The sequence below is a fragment of the Uranotaenia lowii genome, chromosome 3, assembly GCF_029784155.1.
Source record: "Uranotaenia lowii strain MFRU-FL chromosome 3, ASM2978415v1, whole genome shotgun sequence".
Lineage (NCBI taxonomy): Eukaryota > Metazoa > Arthropoda > Insecta > Diptera > Culicidae > Uranotaenia > Uranotaenia lowii.
Window position 1 is genome coordinate 44,281,173 of NC_073693.1, and position 23,977 is coordinate 44,305,149.

Here is a 23,977-nt window from a genome sequence, read left to right on the forward strand (position 1 = left end):
GCTTTCTGATACTATTACTTACTGGTCCCCCCCATTGAAAAAGCTATGACACTCTTTGCGGAATAATTTTAAAGATCTACTGGTTTTAATACTGTTCGGAAGGTCATTCCAAACAGCTATGCCCCTGACAAAAATGGTTTTTCCGTAGCTTTCAGAGAAGTGACGTGGAATTAAAAAATTAGACAAACGATTGCTTCTTAGCCGAATAAATTTGTTCACTAAATAAGATGGATTCCTTGAGTTAATTATTTTATAAATGAAAATAGAAGATCTTATTTTATAAAAATTTTCAAAGGATGTTCCTAAAATTTGCGATTGATGGTGACTAACTCTATGGTAACGAGATAGATTGAAGACGTAGCGGATGCAGCTATGCAATGCAACTTTAACCCGATTCATGATAATCAAAGACGCGCCTACTAAAAATTCGGCACCGAACATTAAATGCGGCATAATGAGGGCTTTCACAAGTTTTAGCTTTATTTTCACGGGTAAAAAATATGAAGTGATTTTAAGCATACGCAACGTTTTGTAAATTTTTGAACATTGAGAATTAACGAATGAGGTCCATTGCAGGTTGTTTTGAATAATTACGCCAAGATTAGTTAGGCTTTCTACGTATTGAATAACGTCATTACCAACGCTTAGCAGTGGTAAATTTGAAATATTGTACGATGCGGGGAAAAACATAGCCTTAGTTTTATCGCTGTTGATGGGCAATCGATTCGTTTGAGACCAAATATAAACATTTTCTAAGTCGGTATTCATGACATCTATTATATTTCCTGGTAAATTACGAGCAGCACAAAAATAAATTTGGACATCATCGGCAAACATATGAATATTACTACTTCTACAAGATGCAGGCAAATCATTTATAAATAAAGAGAAAAGAATTGGTCCCAGAATTGAGCCTTGAGGAACCCCTGATATAACCGGAGCAGTGCATGAGCGAGATTCATTACACGAAACAAATTGTATTCGATTCTTCAAATAGGAATCTAAAAGCGAAACCGAACTTCTTGAAAACAGAAATTGGTGCGACAGTTTTTTAAGAAGTTTTACATGCGAAACTCTATCAAATGCTTTCGAAAAATCTATGGTCAACAACACTGACAGTTGCTTTTTGTCAACGGCACTGTGAATATCATCGAGAACTTTGGCTAAAACTGTAGTTGTACTGTGTTTAGATCTAAATCCTGATTGAAAATCACTGAGAAGATTCATGGTGTTTAAAAATGATTGAATTTGCAATTTTATTATACGCTCGAAAACCTTAGAAAGAACGCATAGGATGCTTATTGGACGAAGGTTAGAGAGGTCTTTGCTATTAGATTTCTTCTTTATAGGTAGGATTTTCGTTATTTTCCAAGATGTTGGAAATTTACTAGACCTTATGATGGTATTAAAAAGCTTACATAAAGGATATAACAAAGATGGTAGAAGAAACTTCAAAAACTTAAGTGGAATTCCATCTGGACCAACGGCATTCGATTTTATTGAATTAATTGCTACTATTATATCATTGGTGTCAATTAAGGTGAAACAAAAACCACTATCGTTTAAAGGCAGAAGGGGTAAATTTTCATCGTCAGAAGTGAAATTAGAGGCAAAGTATTCATTGATCTGGTCGCTGGAATGGTTGAAGACTTCGTTATTCGTGGATTTAGAATTTTGGATCAGTTTTAATTTTCTCCATAGTTCTTGGTTTGAATTGGCTTGTGACAGACGATTAGAAACGGTATCTATTTTGGCACGTTTTATTTTGTTCGTCACCAAATTTCGTAATCTTTTATATCGAGCAAAGTCGTCTTGCAGTTTAGATCTAACCCAACAACGATAAGCAACATCTCGAATTCTTATAGTGTTTTGAATATCTTGATTAAACCAAGGATTACGCCTCGGAGAAACTTTTTTTAAAGGGACGAATGCATCAAAAAGTTCAAGAATACGCGTGTTTAAAATGTGAAGAACAAGGTCAGGATCATCTATCTGGTCGCAAAAAGTCCAATCATAGGAATTAAATGTAGAATTTAAAAGATTTACGTTTATATTTGCGTAATCTCGATAAAAAGAAGAACTAGTTTGGGGTATTCGACTAACATTCAACGATCCATAAATTATGTCATGTTTAGAAAACCCAGGAGCAGACACTTGATCGTGTTTCATTATAAGGTCATTTTTATTTGTAATCAACAGATCTATTAAAGAACTTCCATTTGAGTGGAAGTGAGTTGGATTAGTATTAATGCAAGAAAATCCTAGGTTATCCAAAGTGTCTTTAAAATTATTTGTTGACTCGCAAATGTTTAACAAATTAGTATTGAAGTCTCCCACTAGAATAATGCTTTCGTACATCAAAGAGATATCGGTAAAAAGATCATAAAGTTTATCAGAGCAAACATTTCTAGGAGGGTTGTAAAAAACAGCTAAAAGAAAAGTACAACTGCCAACAGCAACCTCTGTGCACAAGTATTCGGTTTTGTCCTGATGGTCTGAAATGATTCTCGAGGAAGCAACAGGGGTACATTTGATATCATTTCTGAAGTAGATTGAGATACCTCCCCCTCGGGCATAAGTTCTATCATTACGCAAAAGTTGGTAGCCATCAATCGCGATATTATTATCAGTAATTGTACTATTTAGCCACGTTTCGGTTAAACATATCAAATCAACTTTACTTCCCACAAAACAAGCTGTTAATTCATTGAACTTAGACATTTGTCGGGCACAAAGGCTTTGAATGTTAATGTGGCAAAAGTTAAGTTTATCAGACGGTAGAGAACAGTTTATAACGGTTCGCGGAATGTAAATGTCATTTTGGTTGTCAGGAGCATTGTTTATATTAAAAGGCATCAAAAATAAAGAAAGTACTTACAAGAGAGCATAGCTTTTTCCTCCCCAAATTGACCAGTAAGCTAGGATTATGTTCAGAAACTATCACTTGGTTATCCATTTTTCACAAAAATTAAATTTTAATAACCGGTGTGTAAACAAAAAGCATAAGTCCATGTCGGCTAGCAGCAGCAGCAGTAACCCATCGATGGTTCCCAGCAGCAACCCATCGTGCGACGTAATCAGCATCCCACCCACGCAGCAGCTCAGCAACATAACTTTTAGGAAGGAGATGGAATCATGGATAGCTTAAGGATCGGAATCAGGGGATACATGGGAAGGATAAAGAAAAGCTTAAAAGGAAGGGTTTAGATTTTTGTTGTTTTGACTTTCAGGAGAGGACGGATTCAAGGGAAGTAAGGATAGGATTCAAGGGATAATGTTGGAAGGAATAAGATATAAACAGGGAAAGGTTCAGCAATCAACTTGATCAATCGATGTTATCAGTTTTGGTGTTTTTTCAACTGATGTTTTCACGAACACGAGCCCATCTTTCGTAAACACTGATTGAATCGATCCAGACCGTTTGAGTTTCAGTAGCTCTCCCTTGAGTTTACGTGTCGATTCGGACAAATTCTCGTTGATGTATATTCTTCGGTTTACGTTGATGTCGATATGAGTGAGCGCCAAGGAACGTTTTTTGAGATACCGACCGAAGAACTCGTTCCGAACACTCTTGAAAGCGAACTCTACCAGTATTGGTGGTGAACTGGATTCCTGAATTGGGGAGCGAGATAGACGTTTAGCAGATACCAGGGGGAGTTCACTATCGGCAAACCCGAGAGCAAGTGAGACTTTCCTTATGGTATCACCAAGTTTCTCGTTAGGTTGAAATGGTATACCGGTGATGATGAGATCGTTTGATTTGGCGAGATGAAGCATTTTTTCCTGGGTAAGCTTAAGCTCTTCTTGAACGGAGCGGATTGACTTCGAGCATTTTTGTTTGTATTCGCTCAACTCGTCCCTCAGTGTCGTAATTTCGGATTGTATCTCAGTTTTCGTCTCCGAGATTTTCAACAACACTTGACTAATGGCAGCATCTATCATTCTCTGGATTCGGTCCAACAAGTTGCTTGTATCGGTAAATTCTTCCGAGGTATCGAGATCCTGCTTCGATCGCTTCGGTTTACCCATGGTTAGGTTGTAGTTGTTGTATCACGACTTGTTGAAATGACAACAATGGCTTCCACCAGTCTTTCTTACTGGAGATGACGAATTTCCAAAATTAATTTCACCACGAACCACGAAAATACAGATCAAAACTCCGATTCCGTTTACTAGAGCGTACGAAGAAGTAACTGTTTATGTACAGAAAAACATTTGTTTGGTAAACTGACACGGATTAAAGGCAGAAAAAACCGGCCGTTATAATAACTACTGGTTTCTCATTCCAGACACTGAGAGAATCCTGGAAGTTCCAGTAGGCGTTGACTCGCGCAGACGTTAAAGTTTGTTGGCTCCGTGAAAAAGTCGTTCGAACTGAGGAAGAAAAAAATTTAAATAAGAAAAAAACAATGTCGAATCCAGTTGAAAACAAAATCCGCAATCGTGTATAAAATTGTGAAGTGTGCTGTACTGTAGCAAAAAAAACTGTAGGATGTGCTACAGCTACTACAACTACAGCATTAGCCTAGCTCCTGCCAACTTTAGATGGTTCCCAATCACCGAAGAATGTGTCCTGTTTGTAAAATTTGTGGATTTACGTCCACGTGGAAAATCTCCGGTTACTCGGTTTTCCCCACACTTGAAAGTTCACCGAACATTGACTTGTTACCTGACGGGTAGCTTACTCGCGATCGAATGACGATGCCATGCGTGAACCGGTAGAGCCGTATGAATGAGTGAGAGGGATACAGGGAATGATAACGAAAGGGACCAACAGTCAAACCGGGAGCCCGTGTCAAATTGACAAGGGGTGATCGGATGAAGACGTCAAATCGTAGAGTGTGAATCATACACTGTTAACCCAATACTTACACTGTTGACGATGATCTATTTGGTGAGATCCATCTTTTTTATCGTTGTTTAACTTTTGCATTGTATGAATTTTATATAAAGTTTTAGTACATAAAGAATATGAAGCGTTTAGTAGGGAGCTCCACGTTCTTTTCCTCCCCTTGTTCCAGTACCTTTTGCGGTATTTACCACATGGTTGGCCTGGCCGTGGTGATCTCTGCAATGCATATTTACATGTAACAGAGATAAAATTGAAAAGAGAAATTGTGGACGCAAGTCTTTCATTTTCCAGGAAGCTTACATGTTTTGGCTATGTTGGTAAAATAATAAGAATAAGAATTATAATAAGAAATAAAGTCAGGCCTATTTATAAGTCAGCTAGATGAACCAGTTAGAAATATTTGACTTAAGATGACACTTTTTTTACAGAAATACTCATATTTTCGGTTTGAGGTTGAAAAACCTCTCACATTCCTCCCACTTAATGGAATCAATCATCTTCACTTTTATTCAAATTTTTGTTCACTATTGGATCCTCTAGGAGTTCTTAAACGATTTATCATGTAAATTTTGGTAAAATAGTTAAATTCCAGCTGTTTTTGAGTCTCCCACTGAAGCTCTTCTGGATTTTTCTCGAGTCTGCCTGAAAAATCTGTCAATGAACTTCAGTTTCGAAGGCTATCTCAAAAATTACTTGTCAGAGAGCCACCAAATTTTGTACAATTTCCATCCATGCATTCACAAAACAGTGCAAAGTTATTCACAAAACAAAGTGTTGCATTTTTCTCGATACGTAGCAATACGTATTTTTGTTTTCAAAAACGTTTCATAACAGTTCTCAATCCTCCTCATTGTAATCTGTTCTATGCAAGCACGCAGGATCGGAAGTTGTGGGTTCAATTCCTTTTACCCAAAATACATACTACACGTGAATTTAAAAAATAACAATTCTGGGAGTGTTTTTTTTTTATTATTTTACTATTATTTTTGGATTTGATAATTTGTGAATTTAAAATTAAACATCCGGGTTTTGCAAAGGTTTAGAAAAATCTCCCCCAATTGCTTGCTTCAGATGTGCATGATAAAATATATAAATATTACTTAAGGTATTGAGGGTTTTTTTCGAAAATGTTCTTGATTTTTTTAAATGAAAAAATTTAAATAAACTGCTCTTGCCTTCAACATTAAAATCATTTAGGCACTGAGTCATCTCGATAAAACATAAAAAAATACACATCCCTTCTCTCTAACCAAAAGGAAGAAATGCATCCCTTCATGTTCAAAACAGTAGACTGTAGTTCCCCAAATTCAGCCTTTATGTCAATCGCGTGTAATCAATTACATAGCATCATTGGCATAAGAAAATAACGCGATAGGTGATGATTTGATTTGCGTCTCTCCTCTAACGACTTGAGAACCGACATCTCGTAATGACTCGATCACATAAAACTTTCTCTTCGCGACTCGAGATCTGACCTCTTTTCGTGATGACTCGAGGTGACCACTTATACCCCTCCTCTTGTTGATTAAAGACTTGATCTCTCCTCTTACGACTCGAGGCCTGACTTCTCCTCTAACGACTCGAAGTCCGACCTCTTATCTCCTGGATTCGAGGTTTGTAACCTTTGTACCCGGTCAAGAGCAGCTTATCCTATAGGCTTGTGTCTGTCACAGCACACGCGCGGAATTTAACGACTCGGCTCACCCGGCGTCGAGAGCCACTCTATTCGTGGGTTTTTTCTCCGATCGTGGAATAACCCTTCCCAAGGATTTCCACTGCGTACAAGATAAAGTCTTATCCCCGCAGTTTCGATCGTTGGGAACTCCCTACTCGGATACTCCCCGAAGGTCCTTCGGGGAACATCCTTCGCACAAACGCGGCGCATCCACGGCATCCGCTACGCAAAAGATATTGTCTTATCTTTGCAGCTTCAAACCGTGGGGTCAGACGCACACTACTCGACAGCCCCCGTCAGTGGGATTAGTGGGACTCTGACCGTTGTCCAGTCTTCTTTATACCTTTGGTTGGCAACCCTAGCATTTTCGGCCCGCGGCTTTTTTGCCCGTTGTGTGCCAGATCGAGAGCAGCTTTTCCTGGACTCGCGCCTGTCACGGCTCACTTTTGGGACTTCGACCGCTACGGTACGACTTGGATGTTTCCCGACAGTGACGACTTCCTACACCGACTCGAGAGGCTCGCCCGACATCGAGAGCCTTTCAACCCGTGGGTATCCCCAGTGGTAAACCTTCTTTCTGCGGAGTCCGCTACGAGGAAGGTATAGTCTTATTCCCGCAGTTTCCCCCATAGGAAGCAGAAATACTTGGATACCCCCCGATGGTGGAGCATCCTATGATCCCCGTCGATGGAGTCGTCCTACACCGTTCGCGAACTGCCGTTGACTCTAGCTTCTCTGCAGGGCAGTCATGATTCGGGTGAACCCATTGCTGACCACATGCCATGTGTTGGAATCCCTACACATCCTCTGCACAACGTTGTCTGCTGTCGTGTCGGGCCCGTAGACGGCAAGTATGTTGGTACGTACACAGAAAGAAAAATGTAATCTTACATTGCACGTTTTAACATCATCGCCACAAATAATATGAAAAAGAGTATAGCATCTCAGCCTTTTAAAGGAACTTTACATGTCACCGCATGCGAAATCCAGCGTCAACGTCAGTTTGCCAATTCTGTTTTGTTTTCGTTCCTATTGGATTCCCAACGCAGGCAAAATTCTTGGTCAATCTGGTCGTGTGCGCTAATTTGAGACAAACAGAGGTAAGAAATATCATTAAACAATACTATATTTTGAAACTAACAACTTTCCTTAGCAGGAAATTGATGGTGTATGCTGCGATGGAGCTGAATGTGAAATCATCGCCCCAGACTTCGCTTCCGTCGTCGGGAGAATCGGGTGAAAGAAAATGTATCGAAAATTATAATTATTTGATACCTACTTCAAAGTGTTTGGTTCAAGTGTTCATCTTCAAATTGTTAGTTTAAAAACGTGAAATAAACCTCTTCCTCTGTACAAATCCATTTTTTTTAATAAGTAAAATATTCCCTGACAAAAAAAAGATCAAAATAATGTAAACCTACAGTAAGTAACAGCATTGAATGCTCATGAAAATTTACATGAAATATGCCGTTTCTTCGCACGTAAATAGCCGATTCCCTTCTACCCATGTTGTTGCATGTAAATCTACGTGGATTTTTCTAACTGTATACCACCAAATCTCGAAGAGGCAAACGCTATATGGTCCAGGCCGAACTGAACGCCATCAGCAGTTTTCGAGTCACTTGAGTTTATTGTTCAAATATTTTCAATTCTAGATGAATTTCGTAAATCTTAACGACAAGAATCAATAGTTTACAATCCAAGAAACACATCCCAATGAATTATTTCAATTTTTTTGGTCTCGCATAAGAATTACATGAGTTATAAATAACGCTGTTTAATTTTTTTTCTGATGGCGTTCAGTTCGGTCTGGTCGAAGCCAGGCCATATGTTCGGGTGTTTCCTCTACGTCACCACAAGCTGGGCAATATGGCGAAGCCACATGTCCAAACCGGTAGTGGCACTTCATGAACCAGTCAGGAATTGCGTCATATGGAAGTCCACTTCACCGTGCCTTCTTCTGATCCGGGATTCTGATGCGGGATCAGACAATGGGTTCACCTTCCTCTCGCTGAGCTGTCCCACAGCTGCTGGCAGTTGGATATCGAGTTCTTGGATGGCGAGTTCTCGTACGATGGGCGTGTCTTTGTTTTCGTACGCAGGCGGTTTCGGACGACATGGTCCGATATCCACTGATAAACCGCAGGTTCATCAGCCGCTGAACGCTACTAAGCCTCTTCAGATTACATTGTCTTCCCAGGGCCTGCCTCCAGGCCGCTGCTCCGTACCGCAAGATTGGCGTGGTCACGCTTGCCAGAATCCTCCTTTTACTACTGCGGATTGTCGAGGAGTCATCATGCGTGTGAGTACGGCCGTAGCCATTGCCGCTCTCTTACACACGTAGTCGACATGACTCGTAAAACTGAGTCTGTACACACAAAAAAAAAGCATAGTAAAATTACTAAATCCGTGGTTTAAATGAACAACAAGCAACCATATTTTTGAGTCAAATATGTTTTGTTGTTTATAATACCTTACGCATAGCTATTTTACTATGCGCTCAATTTGGCTGCGCATAGTAAATTCGACTGCGTTTTAATAAAATTGTCAATGAAATGATGCATTGTTTTACTTCGTGCCTAGTAAAATTAATATGTTTCATGATGAAACTAGTATGTGTTATGAAAAAGACTAAGAGGACCGAGGAGCTTGATTTAAAAAGTAAAATTACTATGTATGTTTGTTTGTTCATTTGCATGCATGCATTATGACATTATTTCAAACATTAAAATTCACACTTCCGACACACGTCGGTCAATGTTAGTGTGTTCTCCCGATGCTCTGGAATGATTTTCAAAGTTATGAAACTATAAAGCAGCTGAAAATTAGTTTTTTTACTCGCGGGTTTGATGATTGATGATCCTGAATTAGTGTAAACAACAAGAATGTTTTGCATGGTAAAATTATCATACGCACTGATGTTTTTAAGTCAATAATGTTTTGTTCTCAAAAGTACCATGTGAGTAGTATTTTGTTGATATGAATTGGTGCCACAATGTCTAAATTACTATGCGGACGCTAGTTGTAATAGAAAATATGATGAAATTATCATGACCATAGTATTTTCGACAACAAACATTGAGAGTTATCGAAAATTACCAGGTACATAGTAATTTCAATATTGTTTCATGCGCACTTTTACAAAATCGATGTTAAACTTTTCGTGGTTGAAAATACTATAGCGCTGAAATGGTAAAATTATCATGACAGCGTCTTTGGGATAACCACTCAATTTTTTTCCGTGTAGTCTATCATCACCCCTAGGCACTTCATTGCGCGTTTGTACACGATGTTGCACGGTCCAACTGCAATGGTACCTGTTTGGGGTGAGATCAGGTTGGTGATCAGCACCATCTCAGTTTTGTGGTGGGCTAGACGCACTTGGAGCGCATCCAGCTTTCCACTGCCTGTATAGCTACTGTGACAAGTAGCTGTACCTCCTCTGTTGAGAAGCCTATCGCCAAGAGGACTACATCATCCACAACTCCTAGAGCTCATGGGCCTCCCGATGGGAGGCTCATTCGTAGGAGCTCGTCGTACGTTATGTTTTACATGTCCGGGCCGAGTATTGACCCCTGTTGGACACCCGCTGAAACCTTTTGTGTTCGTAAGCCCTCACCGGTCATATACTGTAGCTAGCGATTGTGGAAGTAGCTTTCCACAAGCCTATACAGATATGCCGGGATCCTTATTTGGATGAGCGACGACACAATCGCTGTCCAACTGACGCTGTTGAAGGCGTGCTACACGTCCAAAGTAACCACCGCGCAAAAGTAGAGCCCTCTCCTCTTTGTTAGCCTGGCTCTGTCCGCTACCTCAATGGCAGAGCGGATGGCATCTACAGTGCTGCGTCTACTACGGAAACTAAACTGTTTCTCCGAGAAACCGCCCTCACTTTCAGTGTACCTCTGGAGTCGGTTCTGAATCACCTTCTCCAGGACCTTACCCGCTGTGTCCAGTAGATATATCGGCCGTAACGCCGATGGGTCTCCTGCAGGCTTACCCGGTTTTGGCAGAAGGACAAGTTTCTGCCACTTCCACGTGTCAGGGAACACCCGTTCCGTCAGGTATCGATGCAACGATGTCCGGAACATTTTGAAGAACTCCCTGATCGCGGCTTTCACTGCGACGTTCGGATTGCCGTCCGGTTCGGGGCCCGGGGGCCTTCCTTGGTTGGAGAGACTTGGCGATTTCACTAAGTTCTACCACCGTAATCCTCTCTTCTATTCTGATGTCCCAGTCGTACGGGACTAAGGGCCGGTGGGAACAGCTCGTTAATGATGACTCTCAATTTGTCTGGGTACGTTTCAGGTGGCACACCCCCTCTTTAAGTTTTGACCATGACTATCCGATAGGCATGGACAGTCATTGGCGTCATGGCATAGTTGTTTGAAACGTGCCTTCTTGCTTGCGTTGATGGCCCTGCGGAGGGCCGATCTTGCGCTAAGCTCCACTCTCCCCTCTTGGGTCCTTGCGTTCTGCATCCTGCGCCTTGCCCTATCAGTCGGCACGCAGACCCGCGATTTCCTCTTTCCACCAGTAGACGGGTGGGCTAGTGTTTTTACGCTTGGTCCTTCTCGTCATCGCAGCATCGCAAGCGCGATCCAGTACCCTGATCAGTTCTTCCGCGGACAGGTTTTCAGGTTCCTCTCTCAATGCAACATTTGGACAAAGACGTTCTCGTCGAATTGTGTTGTCTTACAAAGGCTTTCACCTCTCCTAGACTCACGTCTGCCTATTCGCATACTTGAGCCTGACCGATAGCGGATCGCGAAGTGATCGTCAATTGTGTAGACCTCGCTCATCAATCCAATTGCACACCAACTCCGAGCTACCGAAGGTAACATCTATGGTTGACTTGCTCCCGTTCCTGTGGTAGCACCCGTTCCTGATGTTACCTACGTTCGCTAGGTCCACATTCAGCCTTGCCAGGGCTTCTAAAAGGATTTGGAATTTGGGGTTTGTGAGACGGCTACCCCATTCATCGGCCCACGCATTAAAGCCGCCAGTCCTAGCACCATTTGGAGCGCAACTCCACTGTTGACCTAACGCGCTGTGCTGCTGACGTGTTCGGTAAGGTTTAGGGCGGTCCTTCCTTCTCCTCACTAAGACACCTCCTTGGCATGTTACGCGTACGCGTAATCCCACTAAACCAGGTAGTAAGGTTAACGTACTGGTTACAATGCAGTATCATTACGTAAAACCAAGAGGCATATGGTTTAAGCGGGACGAACCCACTCACGGCAGCAAAAACACTTGACTGGTAGGTATTGGTTTGAAGTCGAATTTCCATCTTGCCGTTTCAAACCTTTGACCAGGAAACACCAAATGTTTGGGTGTTTCCTCTTTTTTACCACTAGTTGGACAGAATGACGAAGTCACGTCTCCATAGCTTTCCACCAGCCAGTTGAAGGCGTTTCTCTTGGTTAGCTAGGCTCTGTCTCCTGTTTCAATTGCAGAGCGAACGGCGTATATGGAGTAACAACCTTTCCGAAAACCAAACTGCTGATCGAAACGTCCGCCTTCGCTTCCAGTTTACCTTCGAGACCGCCTTTGAATCACCCCCTCTGGCTCATCTTACGGGAGGGGTGGCCAGAGGGTAACAACTTGCTATGGGAACAGCTTGTTGATTATCACTTAAAGTTTGACTGGGCACGTTTCGGGTGGTACTCCTCCATGTTGATCATACCTATCCTATAGGCATCGTCCAAGGTTTTCGGAAACGTCCCCCCTTTGCTAGCTGTAATTGCCCTGCCGACGGCAGATCTCGCGCTTGTGAATAGCGCTATTCCCTTCCTTCTTGGTTCCTTGCATTCTACATGCTGCGCTTAGCTCTAAGACAGCACACAACAAGAATTCATGTAGTATGTTGTAGTGTTATCTATCCACCGTTATGTCTACGGGATTCAGCGAAAAAGGTTCAAAGATACTACGAAGGTGAAGGGGGCAAGGCCGTTTTTGGCAATAACCGTTTTTGGCGATTTTCACCGTAGACGATAGTGTGTAGGACAAGCTCAAAATGACGACCCGAGTGCTAATGTAGCATTACTTTCCTAAGAAAAGCCGCTCATATGAATGCTGTTTAACGCTGAAGCTCTTCACGTTGTTATGCATCGCTGACTTAACAGATCTCTCCTGTACGTATACTTTAAATGAGTGAAGAGCTAGTGAAGACTGGTAAAAGGTACTATCCTACAATCACCAACTGTTCCACAAGGGTCGAGTCAAATTAGTGGGATTGTCCGACGGCGCTGTCCACCTTGGCGATTGAGGCTGTGGAAAACTAAACATGACCCAAGAGCCTGCGTATGATCACAAAACCGAGGTGGTGTTGATCAACAACCCGGTGATAGACAAATAGTGCGACATCGAGTCCAAAGGTTCTATCAAGTAGGCTGGTCATTAATTACTGACTTTGCTTCAAAAGCTACATCGAGTTCGGCAGCAAGAGAGGACGGTTGTCTTCGCACGGATCATGTCCGACCTGCAGCATCTTAGTTGTGTGCAGAGCCTGATGGGCAGATATCGTATCGTATCTTCGAAAGAGGTTTGCACAGGAGTCATCTCGGGCTCGCCCAACGTAGGGAAATACTCAAAAGATATGGATAAAATGCATGGTGAAGTGTACTCTTACCTTAAGCAGTTGCATATTAACTTTGTTGTTTAAAATTCCAGCTCATCAAATACGACTAACACAATTGTATGAATCATATGCATATACATCCTGAACTGCAGCAGTCGTAAAGAAGAAGAACACTTTACAAGAAACTTGTCTAGCTGAAACGAAATCGACTCCGAAAGCAGATCTAGCAAACAACAACAATACGGCCTCAAATGATCCGAAAGCTTGTTTATTTGTGTCTGCTTGTTTCAATAACAAAGCGGCTCCTGGAGAAGCAGAATGAATTAACAGTCCTTAGGTTTTTCAAAAACAAATTGCTCGATTCGTACATTTGATTTGCACAAAAGTACTGTGTGGAACCATGTTTTTCCTCCAACAGTCACGGTTACATGCAACTGCAACAAGCAAGCTCCAAGTCTGTTGATGTCATCACCAACAACCACAACAAAAAGAACAACAACAACTTGCGAACCAACACAAAGGTAATTTATGCAAAACGAGATATTCCAATGCTAAAATTTATGGCCAGCGCTCGTTTGTCGCGCCATCAAAACAAGAGAGAACTTGCCACCGGGACCGGGGTGCTTTTTGACGGGGTGGCCGGCTGGCCACTTCTGGGCAGAAGATAACTATGGAACGTTGCTCAACAAAACTCAACTCAGCTCAGTTTGGTGGACTCCTGGTGGTCATTTGACGTGTTCCGAACCCAACAAGGCTGGCTGACGCCTGACGCCTGGGTGCCCTCGGAGGACAGATAAAAACTTACAACTTTACGAGGGACACTTTTGTGCAGGAGCCCCCATGCTCTCAGCTTCTTCTTCTTCTTCTAAGGAAAGGCTGAGGCGTGTCGCTTAGTGCATTTTTGCAGCAAACTTGACGCCTCAACCAGCGCCTCGAAGAAGCGCTTGGAGAATAAGTACACTTTTATCGGTAAAATTTCCCGTCTGAAACTTTTTGGCCCTGCTTTGTAATATTTTCGACACAACCCGGGGCTCGAGAAAGACTTTTGCAACGGTGGCAACGAAAAATTGGCCAAAACGTTTGATGGCTCCACCGGGAGTCCCTCGGGCGATTGTGGCCAAAGAAATAAACGTCTTCACCCATCATCGAAGTAGCAGCATCGCAACCGACACAGTCTTCCCGGTGCCAGTTTTTGATGATGCTGGTGGCTTCATCACACACCGGGACAGCACAAGAAAACGACCGAACGAGAAAATCCAAAACTGTCAAGATCAATCTTGTCTCGGACCCGGCCAAAAATGTGATAGGAAATTCAAAGTTGGCTTTTATGGAAATCCTAATGCGGTAGTAAAATGCTTTCTAACGACGATAGTAGAGCTAGTTAGCTTGTTTTACGACAACCGTTCTTCAGGATCGGTTCTGCACTAGCAATAAAGGTCAGCAGACATCGTTTTTTTGATTGTCGGGGATTATAATTTTCGGTCATCTTAAACGAGTCCCGATCTGCGTGATAGTCAAATCAGCATGGTTCGATGATTGGATCTTTTTTTGTTTAGAACAAGTCTTCCAGTGGTAAAATATGCGAAATTGCAATGTCCGGTTTGAGAAACGAACTAAAGGGCGAACACGAAATTATTGCGACACATTTAACAGCCCAAGTAACCATTAAGCATTGAAAAATGACCCTAAGTCAGCCTTATAGTCGAATATAAAAAATGCCACACAAAGCTAAAACGCATTTATTTCCGGTTAAGGGCTGTTCAAATGCCGATTTAGGCCTGAAATTCGACCGATATACTGCCTGTCCACATTTGTCAGGTTCGCCCATGCCTAGTGTCAATTTTTTTTTTTCGGTGGGCGAAACAAAAAAGTAAATAATAAAAAAAATATTCTGTTTCTCTTGCTCTTTCGTGAAAAATAAAAACAAAATTAATTTTTTATCTTTTTCTTACACAAATATCTATTTTCGTCCTGTGCTTCGTCTATGTATTAGCAGCACTTTGAAACTACTACAGTGAGAATTTGTTAATTTTTTGTGTTTCCTACTTGCATCCGGACTCGAACCGCGGTGTTTCTGCGTGCTTCTGTGCTCTGCTCCAGTGTAATGATTACTCCACATCTTCGGACGTCGAAAAGGCATCATTTGAGCTATATGAAGCATAGCTCATAACAGTAAGTATCATTAGTAAGCTAAATACCATAATCATAACTCATATAATTTACTCGTAGTGTCGAGACCCATATCAGGAATGGTGCCGTATTTTAAAAACGCTTTTTCACAAACCGAACCGGACGAGGCTGCAGAGGAACATGACACTTTGACCACCAAGGTCAATAAATGCCTCTTGCTACTGTCCCACCTCAACGCAAAATTGGATGCGTTAGCAGGACGGCTAATGGAACATGGAACATCATCGGCTAGCCCAGTCACCATCAACGAACCGCCTCTGCAGCCCGTAAAAAGCCTGGCCGATCTTGAGGCTTTAGAAGACCGTTGCCGCGATAGGAAATTTGTGCATTGCTTGGAATGCTACATGCACAGAAAAAAAAATGTAATGTTACGTTGCACGGAATTTTGAGTTTTTGAAATCGGAAACGAAAATGGCTTGAAAAAACATGTAAAACACACAAACAAATTTGCACAGTCTTGAAAATCCATGTAACATTACGTGTAAGCACATGGGTAGAAAGGAATCGGGTGTTTTCATGTAATTATGAAGCTTGTAAATCATGTAAATCTCCGTACACATCATGTTTCATTGTGTAATGTAAATCTACACAGTTCAGAAATGTAGTAGTACATTACACGTGAGTTTACATTTCAAGTCACGTAACGAACATTCCTTCAAACAAATGTAAACAAATGATGAGACAAGTATAATTACAGTCAGTTTGTAGAAATTTCACATGTCACAACTTCTGAATAGAATAACATTCCATTGAAAGTAAATTCACTTGCATGAAGTAGCATGTAATCCCATGTGTCAAAATAAAAGTCATCCGTCCGTTGTTGTGTCAAGTCGCGAAAAGTTTGTCCCGGTGAATTGGACCTCTAAACTTTCAGTCAACAACTGAAATCTGCACCTAACTTCTTGTTTAGCGAATACACCATGTCCAAGGGCATGAGGTGCAGTGCGTATATTGAAGATCGGGTTACTCGAGCGTTACTATATTTATAGTTTTGAATATTCGGTAAAATAAGGTAAAAGACAAATAGTTGGTAGAATGTTATTTGAACTTTAAATTCTCGTTATTCCACAGAGATAGTTTTTGAAACAGATTATTTTTTATAGCCACCGATGAAGAAGGATAGAAGCTCACGATGGACATCAAGCGTACGAGCTAATTCTGATTCTGAGCGATTCGAGAAAAATCTTTTTTTTTAGCTCGAGGAACAGTAAGTGTTAGAAATCAAATATTGTTGAATACCATTTTAAATTTGCAATTGTGTAAATAATAATTCGTTAGATCGTATTTTCATTTACATACTTTGAAATGAGTTGAAATGAAATAGGAATAGGAATATTAAACAATATTTTGAAAACTATTTTCTTAACTAATGATCTCGAGGAAACTTTTAGAAAAAGCAAAAGCTATTCTGGTTCGGCACGGTTTAGGCACAATTTTCCCGTATGTTTGGATAACGTGCCGCTATTAAGCCTACCCCCATTCTGAGTGTGGTTTTCGAAAAACGATAGGTCCAGAAATTATGTGAAAAACTCAATTTTAATACACTTTGATTGATATTAGAATAAGTTGTAGGTACCCAAGTAGTTCAACCGTGCCTAATGTGAAATTGTAAACTAATACTGTATTTGTTTTCTCCACTCGTGGAGTGTTCCACCGTACCCGATAAAAACAAACACAAATCGTCGCCAGTGTATTGCTATCTCACTCACTCACACGCTCTCTCGCAACACTGGCAAAATTATCGGTGGGCCACCGTCCGTAAGCAGAACTCCGACAGGTCAAAACCAGTGCAACACCGTCCGAATAAACAAACAGTTTGACAGCACCTAGTGGTGCACCAGTGCAACACTAGTGCAGCACTCGGCATAAACAAATACGGTATAAGCTATAGTAAGTTTAATTCAATTCTCAGTTTCGGAAGCTTTTGATAGTTCCCATATTTCGGAGGTTTTCTCGAAAGACGAACGCTACTTACGGATTATATGATAGATTCCTCTGTAGAGCCATCCTTCCCATCGACTTCCTCAGGCAGTTTCCAGACAGGACAGTCTATCATCCTGGTTCACAATGTTTAGAATTATGCTTCATCCTAGCCACACAATCGCTGAAATTTTTACAATTTCTCACAAATCTGTCAACTGTTGTGCAGCGAGGCGAGACCAAAGATTTCTGGGAAATAATGACAGCTATCAAAATCAAACTACTATATTTATCAAAAGGGTGAAGTTCATTTTAACCTTTGAACAATTTATTTGGATTTTTTATCGAGGAAATAAAATTGGATCTAATAACTGGTAACTTCTCTATAAATAAATAAAAAAAATCTTCTTCAAATAACTGCATCGAATTCATGAACGTGATAAAATTAAAGCTTAGTTCTTTTAGAAATGGGACAGTTACGAATGCCTGTATCTCAAAAACCATTCGTTTGAACCAAATACTTTCTATGAAGAAAAAGAAGGTAATGTTATGATCTTTCATGAAAAAATTTGAAAAAAAATATTTACCGTTTTTTGTTAAAGAAATTTCTACTTTATTCTTGGTATCTCCCATTGGCCGGCGCACACTTTTTTCAGTCATGGTATTGATCAGCTTCTCCAACTTATACTTCGTAAAATCTATATTTTAGGTGGCTTCACCCTCCTTCTTCCATTTCTGATACTTTTTTGGTCCAATACTTCTCTGGAAACTGGAAACTGGAAGCATTTAAGTGGACACAGTTGTTTAGAAATGAACATATTTGATTATTTTTGACCACATTTTTGATCGTTTTTTTTCGGTACCGGTTTTACAGCTTAAGAGCTTTGGAACTATCAAAAAATGGTTGTTTGAGGTTGGATTTCTATGAGTCATCACTAGGTAACACTTTCAGCTTATCGGAGAAAATTGTTTAGGACATTTCAGCGATCTACCCTTAGTTTTTCGTTTATTGAAAATTAAAAATGCTGGTATGAGACTTGACTTCCTTGATGATCCTTAACCGTTGTTGCCGATCATGTGCTTCACTCCAATGCTTGATTTGAACTTTGTGGACATTATTGACAGTGGTTGCATACTTATCCACCACAAAAACTCAGTAATTCTTTGAATAATCAACGGTTTTGTCAGCTATCAATTTGATAATGACGAACTTTAAAGGAAACTGTGCAAAATTATTTTTTTCTTTTTCTCTTACATCGTACATATCTCAAAAACGCGTAAATTTTAAATTTTGAAAAAAATAGGTCGAATTGTACTTTTTACAGGCAACAAAATGCTGTCAAAATTTTTAATATCCAATAACTAGTTAACGAGCTATTAGCAAATGAAAGTGTCCCATTTCTAAAAGAACTAAGCTTTAGTTGTATAAGAGAGGAATTTATTGAGTAAACTTTGCAACAATTTCGTCCCTTTGAAATATATAGTGTTATCTCTCAAAACTAGCTACCTTGTTTTATGTATGTATCTTGGCCATATAGAAACTCTCATACGTTTTCAATTAGTCGTATTCTAAATTTTCTAATAATTAACATTTTTTAAAGTAACGTTGATTGCATTTCCATCCGTTTTTTATTGTAATTAAAATACACTGAGTCTGAAAAATATGTTTTAGTTAAATAAACCATAACTCTTTTTGAATAATTGTTCTATGTGCGTATCTTGTCTTGACTTCATACAAATTGTCAAATGTTTTCAAATGGTCTTATTCTCGTTTTTAAAATATATAACATTTATTCAAGTAACTGTAGTTTAATTTGCTTATTTTATTGCAATTAAAACAAACAAAGTTAAAAAAAATGTTTTTATTAAAAACATAACATAACTCTTGTTGAATAACTATTAGGGGAGATGAGGGCATAACGGGCACCTTAAGGAAAATGCTTATTTAACCATAGAGAACAGCTGTAATATGTGAATTACATCATTGATTCGTGTTCCGACACTCAAATAGTCTATTGTCTAATTGGATGAAACTTGAAAAAGTAGATAAAAACGTTTAAAGATGCATTTTAAAAAATTTTGCCGAAAGCTGAAAACCAGTCACTGTAGAGGCATAATGAGAAACCCCCCGAGGCAGTATGAGCACCATAATTGAAGGCATAATGAGCATTTTCTGCCGGGGAATCTAGCAGCGAATTCGACTCGATGAAGTCAATTGAGTAATAGAGCTACAGCTCAACTTGTATCGTCTGACGATTTGGCCTATTGGTTAGATGTCGGAGAGATAATCAGTAGGCTCGAGTTCGATTCCTGGTGGAAGTGATTTTTTTTTCTTCTTTAATCATTTATGATCATGATTGCACTAAACGGTGAGGCGTAGATTCATCAAACAAAGCAAAAACAAAATAATCTAGGTCTGTTTGTAGAATTCAAAGAATTAACACATGTTCATACATTATGTTTCTGGTGTTTTTTTTGACGGATGATGCTTTGATGCTATTAGCCGTATAATGTAACAATAAAAAAAATCAATCATGAATGGTATGTGCAAAAAAAAAATCCCCTCGAACAGGAATCGAACTCGAGTCTACTGATTACCTCTCCGACATCTTACCAATAGGTCAAATCGTCAGACGACACGAGTTAAGCTGTAGCTCTATTACTCAATTGACTTCATCGAGTCGAATTCGCTGCTAGATTCCCCGGCAGAAAATGCTCAATATGCCTTCATTGAAAGTGCTCTGTTCGCCTCTAGTGAACAAATTAAAGTAAAAACGCGTTTTACAATTGATTAAAGTGAAAAATCAAAAATTTTATGATGCTGAAAATTGAAAAACAATGTGTAGATCATGTTGCAGTGCGTACATTTCAGATCAAGATGATTTAAAGGTCATAAAAGCTTATTTGGTGGTGCTCAAAAATTATAATATTTTCGTCACTTGAGAACCTAGCTGGTAATTATTTAATAGGGGAGATGAGGGCATAACGGGCACCTTAAGGAAAATGCTTATTTAACCATAGAGAACAGCTGTAATATGTGAATTACATCATTGATTCGTGTTCCGACACTCAAATAGTCTATTGTCTAATTGGATGAAACTTGAAAAAGTAGATAAAAACGTTTAAAGATGCATTTTAAAAAATTTTGCCGAAAGCTGAAAACCAGTCACTGTAGAGGCATAATGAGAAACCCCCCGAGGCAGTATGAGCACCATAATTGAAGGCATAATGAGCATTTTCTGCCGGGGAATCTAGCAGCGAATTCGACTCGATGAAGTCAATTGAGTAATAGAGCTACAGCTCAACTTGTATCGTCTGACAATTTGGCCTATTGGTTAGATGTCGGAGAGATAATCAGTAGGCTCGAGTTCGATTCCTGGTGGAGGTGATTTTTTTTTTCTTCTTTAATCATTTATGATCATGATTGCACTAAACGGTGAGGCGTAGATTCATCAAACAAAGCAAAAACAAAATAATCTAGGTCTGTTTGTAGAATTCAAAGAATTAACACATGTTCATACATTATGTTTTTGGTGTTTTGTTTGACGGATGATGCTTTGATGCTATTAGCCGTATAATGTAACAATAAAAAAAATCAATCATGAATGGTATGTGCAAAAAAAAAATCCCCTCGAACAGGAATCGAACTCGAGTCTACTGATTATCTCTCCGACATCTTACCAATAGACCAAATCGTCAGACGATACAAGTTAAGCTGTAGCTCTATTACTCAATTGACTTCATCGAGTCGAATTCGCTGCTAGATTCCCCGGCAGAAAATGCTCAATATGCCTTCATTGAAAGTGCTCTGTTCGCCTCTAGTGAACAAATTAAAGTAAAAACGTGTTTTACAATTGATTAAAGTGAAAAATCAAAAATTTTATGATGCTGAAAATTGAAAAACAATGTGTAGATCATGTTGCAGTGCGTACATTTCAGATCAAGATGATTTAAAGGTCATAAAAGCTTATTTGGTGGTGCTCAAAAATTATAATATTTTCGTCACTTGAGAACCTTGCTGGTAATTATTTAATATTTCTGTAAATATGAAAAGGATATTTCTTTTTTGGTGAAAAATTAATACTATAGGTAGTACGAAACAAGTCCTCATGAAAATTTGTTTAAGAAAATACGTACTTATGTAGAAAAATGGACTTCTCATTATGCCTCGGGTGCTCGTTATGCCCTCATCTCCCCTATAGTCATCATTAACGTAATTTGGAATCGCCCTTATGATAAATATAGTTATTTACTTCAAATCATCATGGCATCAAAACTGCTAAGGAAAGGAGCTGGAATTTTCAAAGACCCAGTTAATAATAGTATAAGTGTCCAAAGTACTGCTGAACTTTATGAGGAAAGGAAACCAAAATGATCGACTATCCGCCTGGAAACCACCTCTTGGTTTGGACATCGAGGCATCGACATTTGGACTAGCAGTTTACATTGGAAAAAAGCTACGAAATATAATATGACCTCCACCAGAAGATTTCGTCGTATCTATTTTAATTGTAGGTATGTAGCCTGTGTCAGTCACAAAAATACTTTTGGTAGGTATGCAAAAGTCATTGTAAATATCGGGAAGCTGAATTTCTGAAGCTGATGTTAAAGTGTCTTCCAAAATAAGTTAAGTTTCTTCAGAAAATTAAAGCCTTTTATCAACTCGCATATTCCAATTTTGCTCAATGCATTTCATGGGAATTTTTGCAAAAAGTGGTTCTATTAAATTATGAAAAAATATTTTCAATAATCATTTTAGTAAGATTTTCTATGTTATTCGCATTCAAACTTTTCTGTTCTTTGCACAAACTTAGAACTATTTGTGGATGATTCTAAAAATTCACATAGTCTAAATCCTAAATTCAAAACCGTGAATTGTGAATTTATAATTGTATTTTATTTCCTAGGTGCAAAACAAAATGTTGACGATTTACTGGCTATAGAACTGACCGTTGAATCACAACACACCAGTGGCAATATTGCCGGTAGGATAATTATTTTCTCATCAAAACGCTCGTGTTTTCTAATCCCTTTTTACACTTTTAGCCACCTTCAAAATCGGACTTGGGAACTCAGCTCCACTTTACGAAGACGATCGAGCTTGGAGAAGGTACGACGGCTACGAAAAGTGAAAATTGTTGATCCAAACTTGGATGAGATTTTCATGTTCGGGAGGGAATCGTGGTTTGAAAAGGTGTGACTGAGAATAAAACTTCCAAGTGCGTTAAGGAAATTTGGCTGAAAGAAACGATGCTGCTACTGAATGTTTCGAAACTCTACGAGACGAAGTTGTTTCCGGCTAGACGGTGCCCCGATTGCTGATGGCTGCATTGTGCGCATAACAGGCAACTACATTTTCCGGGAGCTTGTTTGCGTCCCCATCTCGGTGTTGAAGAACTCGATGATAGCGGAAATGACATCAATTTCGACCTGGCTATCAAAACACAGAACATTGATAAGGATGACTTAAGGAATTTCTTGAACACAGGTTCCTGGTGTACAGGCTTATCCGGTCTTCCGTAGTGGCGCCGTCGGGTCACTTGACTGCACCCAGCCGGAACAACTACGCGCTGTCGCATTTGGCTCGCTCACCCATTCGCGCTGATCGACTGGCTCGCGTACACAATTGTGACAAAAATCAAGTCTGTGACAGTGTATGTTGTGTTTATGTTAAATCGGTTGAGTTTAGCATGTATTTTGCTTCCGTTGACATGTATAATAAAACTTTTTAAATCAACAATTATGAGTTTTTTCCATTCAAAGCAAAACATATAATGCCTACATACATTTATCAAATGGTGATGTACATGTAAAACTACTATAAACAATAATATTGGACCCGAAAGGAAATTTACATGAAATAGCATGGGTGGAAAGACATCGGTTTTTAGTGTGATAATACTGCTTATGTGAAGGAAGTTTACATGAAATGAACAGTTTTATCACTTGTAAATGCCCGATTCCCTTCTACCCATGCTATTTCATGTAAATCTACGTGGATTTTTCTAAGTGTGTGGCCAAAACCGGTTCTATAAACAAGGCGCTACAGTGAGTCTACAAATTATAGACTATTTTTTCTGCCGTGCATTTTTAACAAAATGCTCCTGGACAGGAGCATCTCGAGCTTCCACTTCTGCTGCCGGATCAAAACAGCAGAAAATACCTTTCATCAAGTTCGATAAAACAATCAATTTGTTTTATCGAAGAGTGCAGTATTGGGATCCGCTGTATTCTCTTGACGAATGCAAATCTTTTCTGCATCGATGTTTGAAAAATTCCAAACAACGGTTCTTGGAAATGTCAGGAACTAGAAAGCCAGTCTCACGGCAACGAAAGAGGAAGGCGGTCGAGTCCGAAGACGAAAATAGGGACAGTGTTGAGAAAAGCATCGAAGACATGCAAAGTAACATCACATGGCAAGTTGAATTTTTGGAGGGCGATGAGGAAGTTAAAATTTTGCCTTAAAATAAAGTCATCATCATTTTAACTACCTCATTATTATTATTTTTATATTTATATTAAATTTATTCAAATGAATTGATGAATTTATGTTATTATTATTTATTATTATATTGTTTTTGAATTTTTCAATAAATACTGATTTATAGAAAATTAATCACAATTTTATTTTTTAGAATATCACACTTTATTCTATTTTCTATTCCTTTTTTACATGTACGTATTATCATGAAATCGGTAAGGTATGAATTAATGGAATAAAAACTGTTTCTTCATGTATGTTTATGGAAACTAATTT

General features: G+C 39.5%; 1 protein-coding gene, 1 long non-coding RNA gene and 1 pseudogene across 2 annotated transcripts; 2 read left to right on the top strand and 1 right to left on the bottom strand.

The window, feature by feature from the left end:
* Positions 1 to 2,963: 2,963 nt before the first annotated feature.
* Positions 2,964 to 17,459, bottom strand: LOC129754266 (uncharacterized). The gene is made up of 2 exons (XM_055750220.1): positions 17,276 to 17,459; positions 2,964 to 4,374 (listed from the first exon to the last, which is right to left on the bottom strand). The coding sequence occupies exon 2, from the start codon at positions 4,027 to 4,029 to the stop codon at positions 3,310 to 3,312; it is 720 nt and encodes a 239-aa protein (XP_055606195.1). The 5' UTR covers positions 4,030 to 4,374; positions 17,276 to 17,459; the 3' UTR covers positions 2,964 to 3,309.
* LOC129752133 (uncharacterized) lies at positions 15,360 to 23,685 on the top strand (annotated as a pseudogene).
* LOC129754274 (uncharacterized) lies at positions 21,469 to 23,086 on the top strand. Its single transcript, XR_008738993.1, has 3 exons — positions 21,469 to 21,735; positions 22,128 to 22,205; positions 22,267 to 23,086. It is a non-coding gene; the product is annotated as an uncharacterized LOC129754274 (long non-coding RNA).
* Positions 23,686 to 23,977: the final 292 nt, after the last annotated feature.

What these genes read in the sequence shown, in the direction of transcription:
- LOC129754266 (XM_055750220.1), bottom strand. Translation starts at nt 4,029, where the DNA reads ATGGGTAAACCGAAGCGATCGAAGCAGGATCTCGATACCTCGGAAGAA.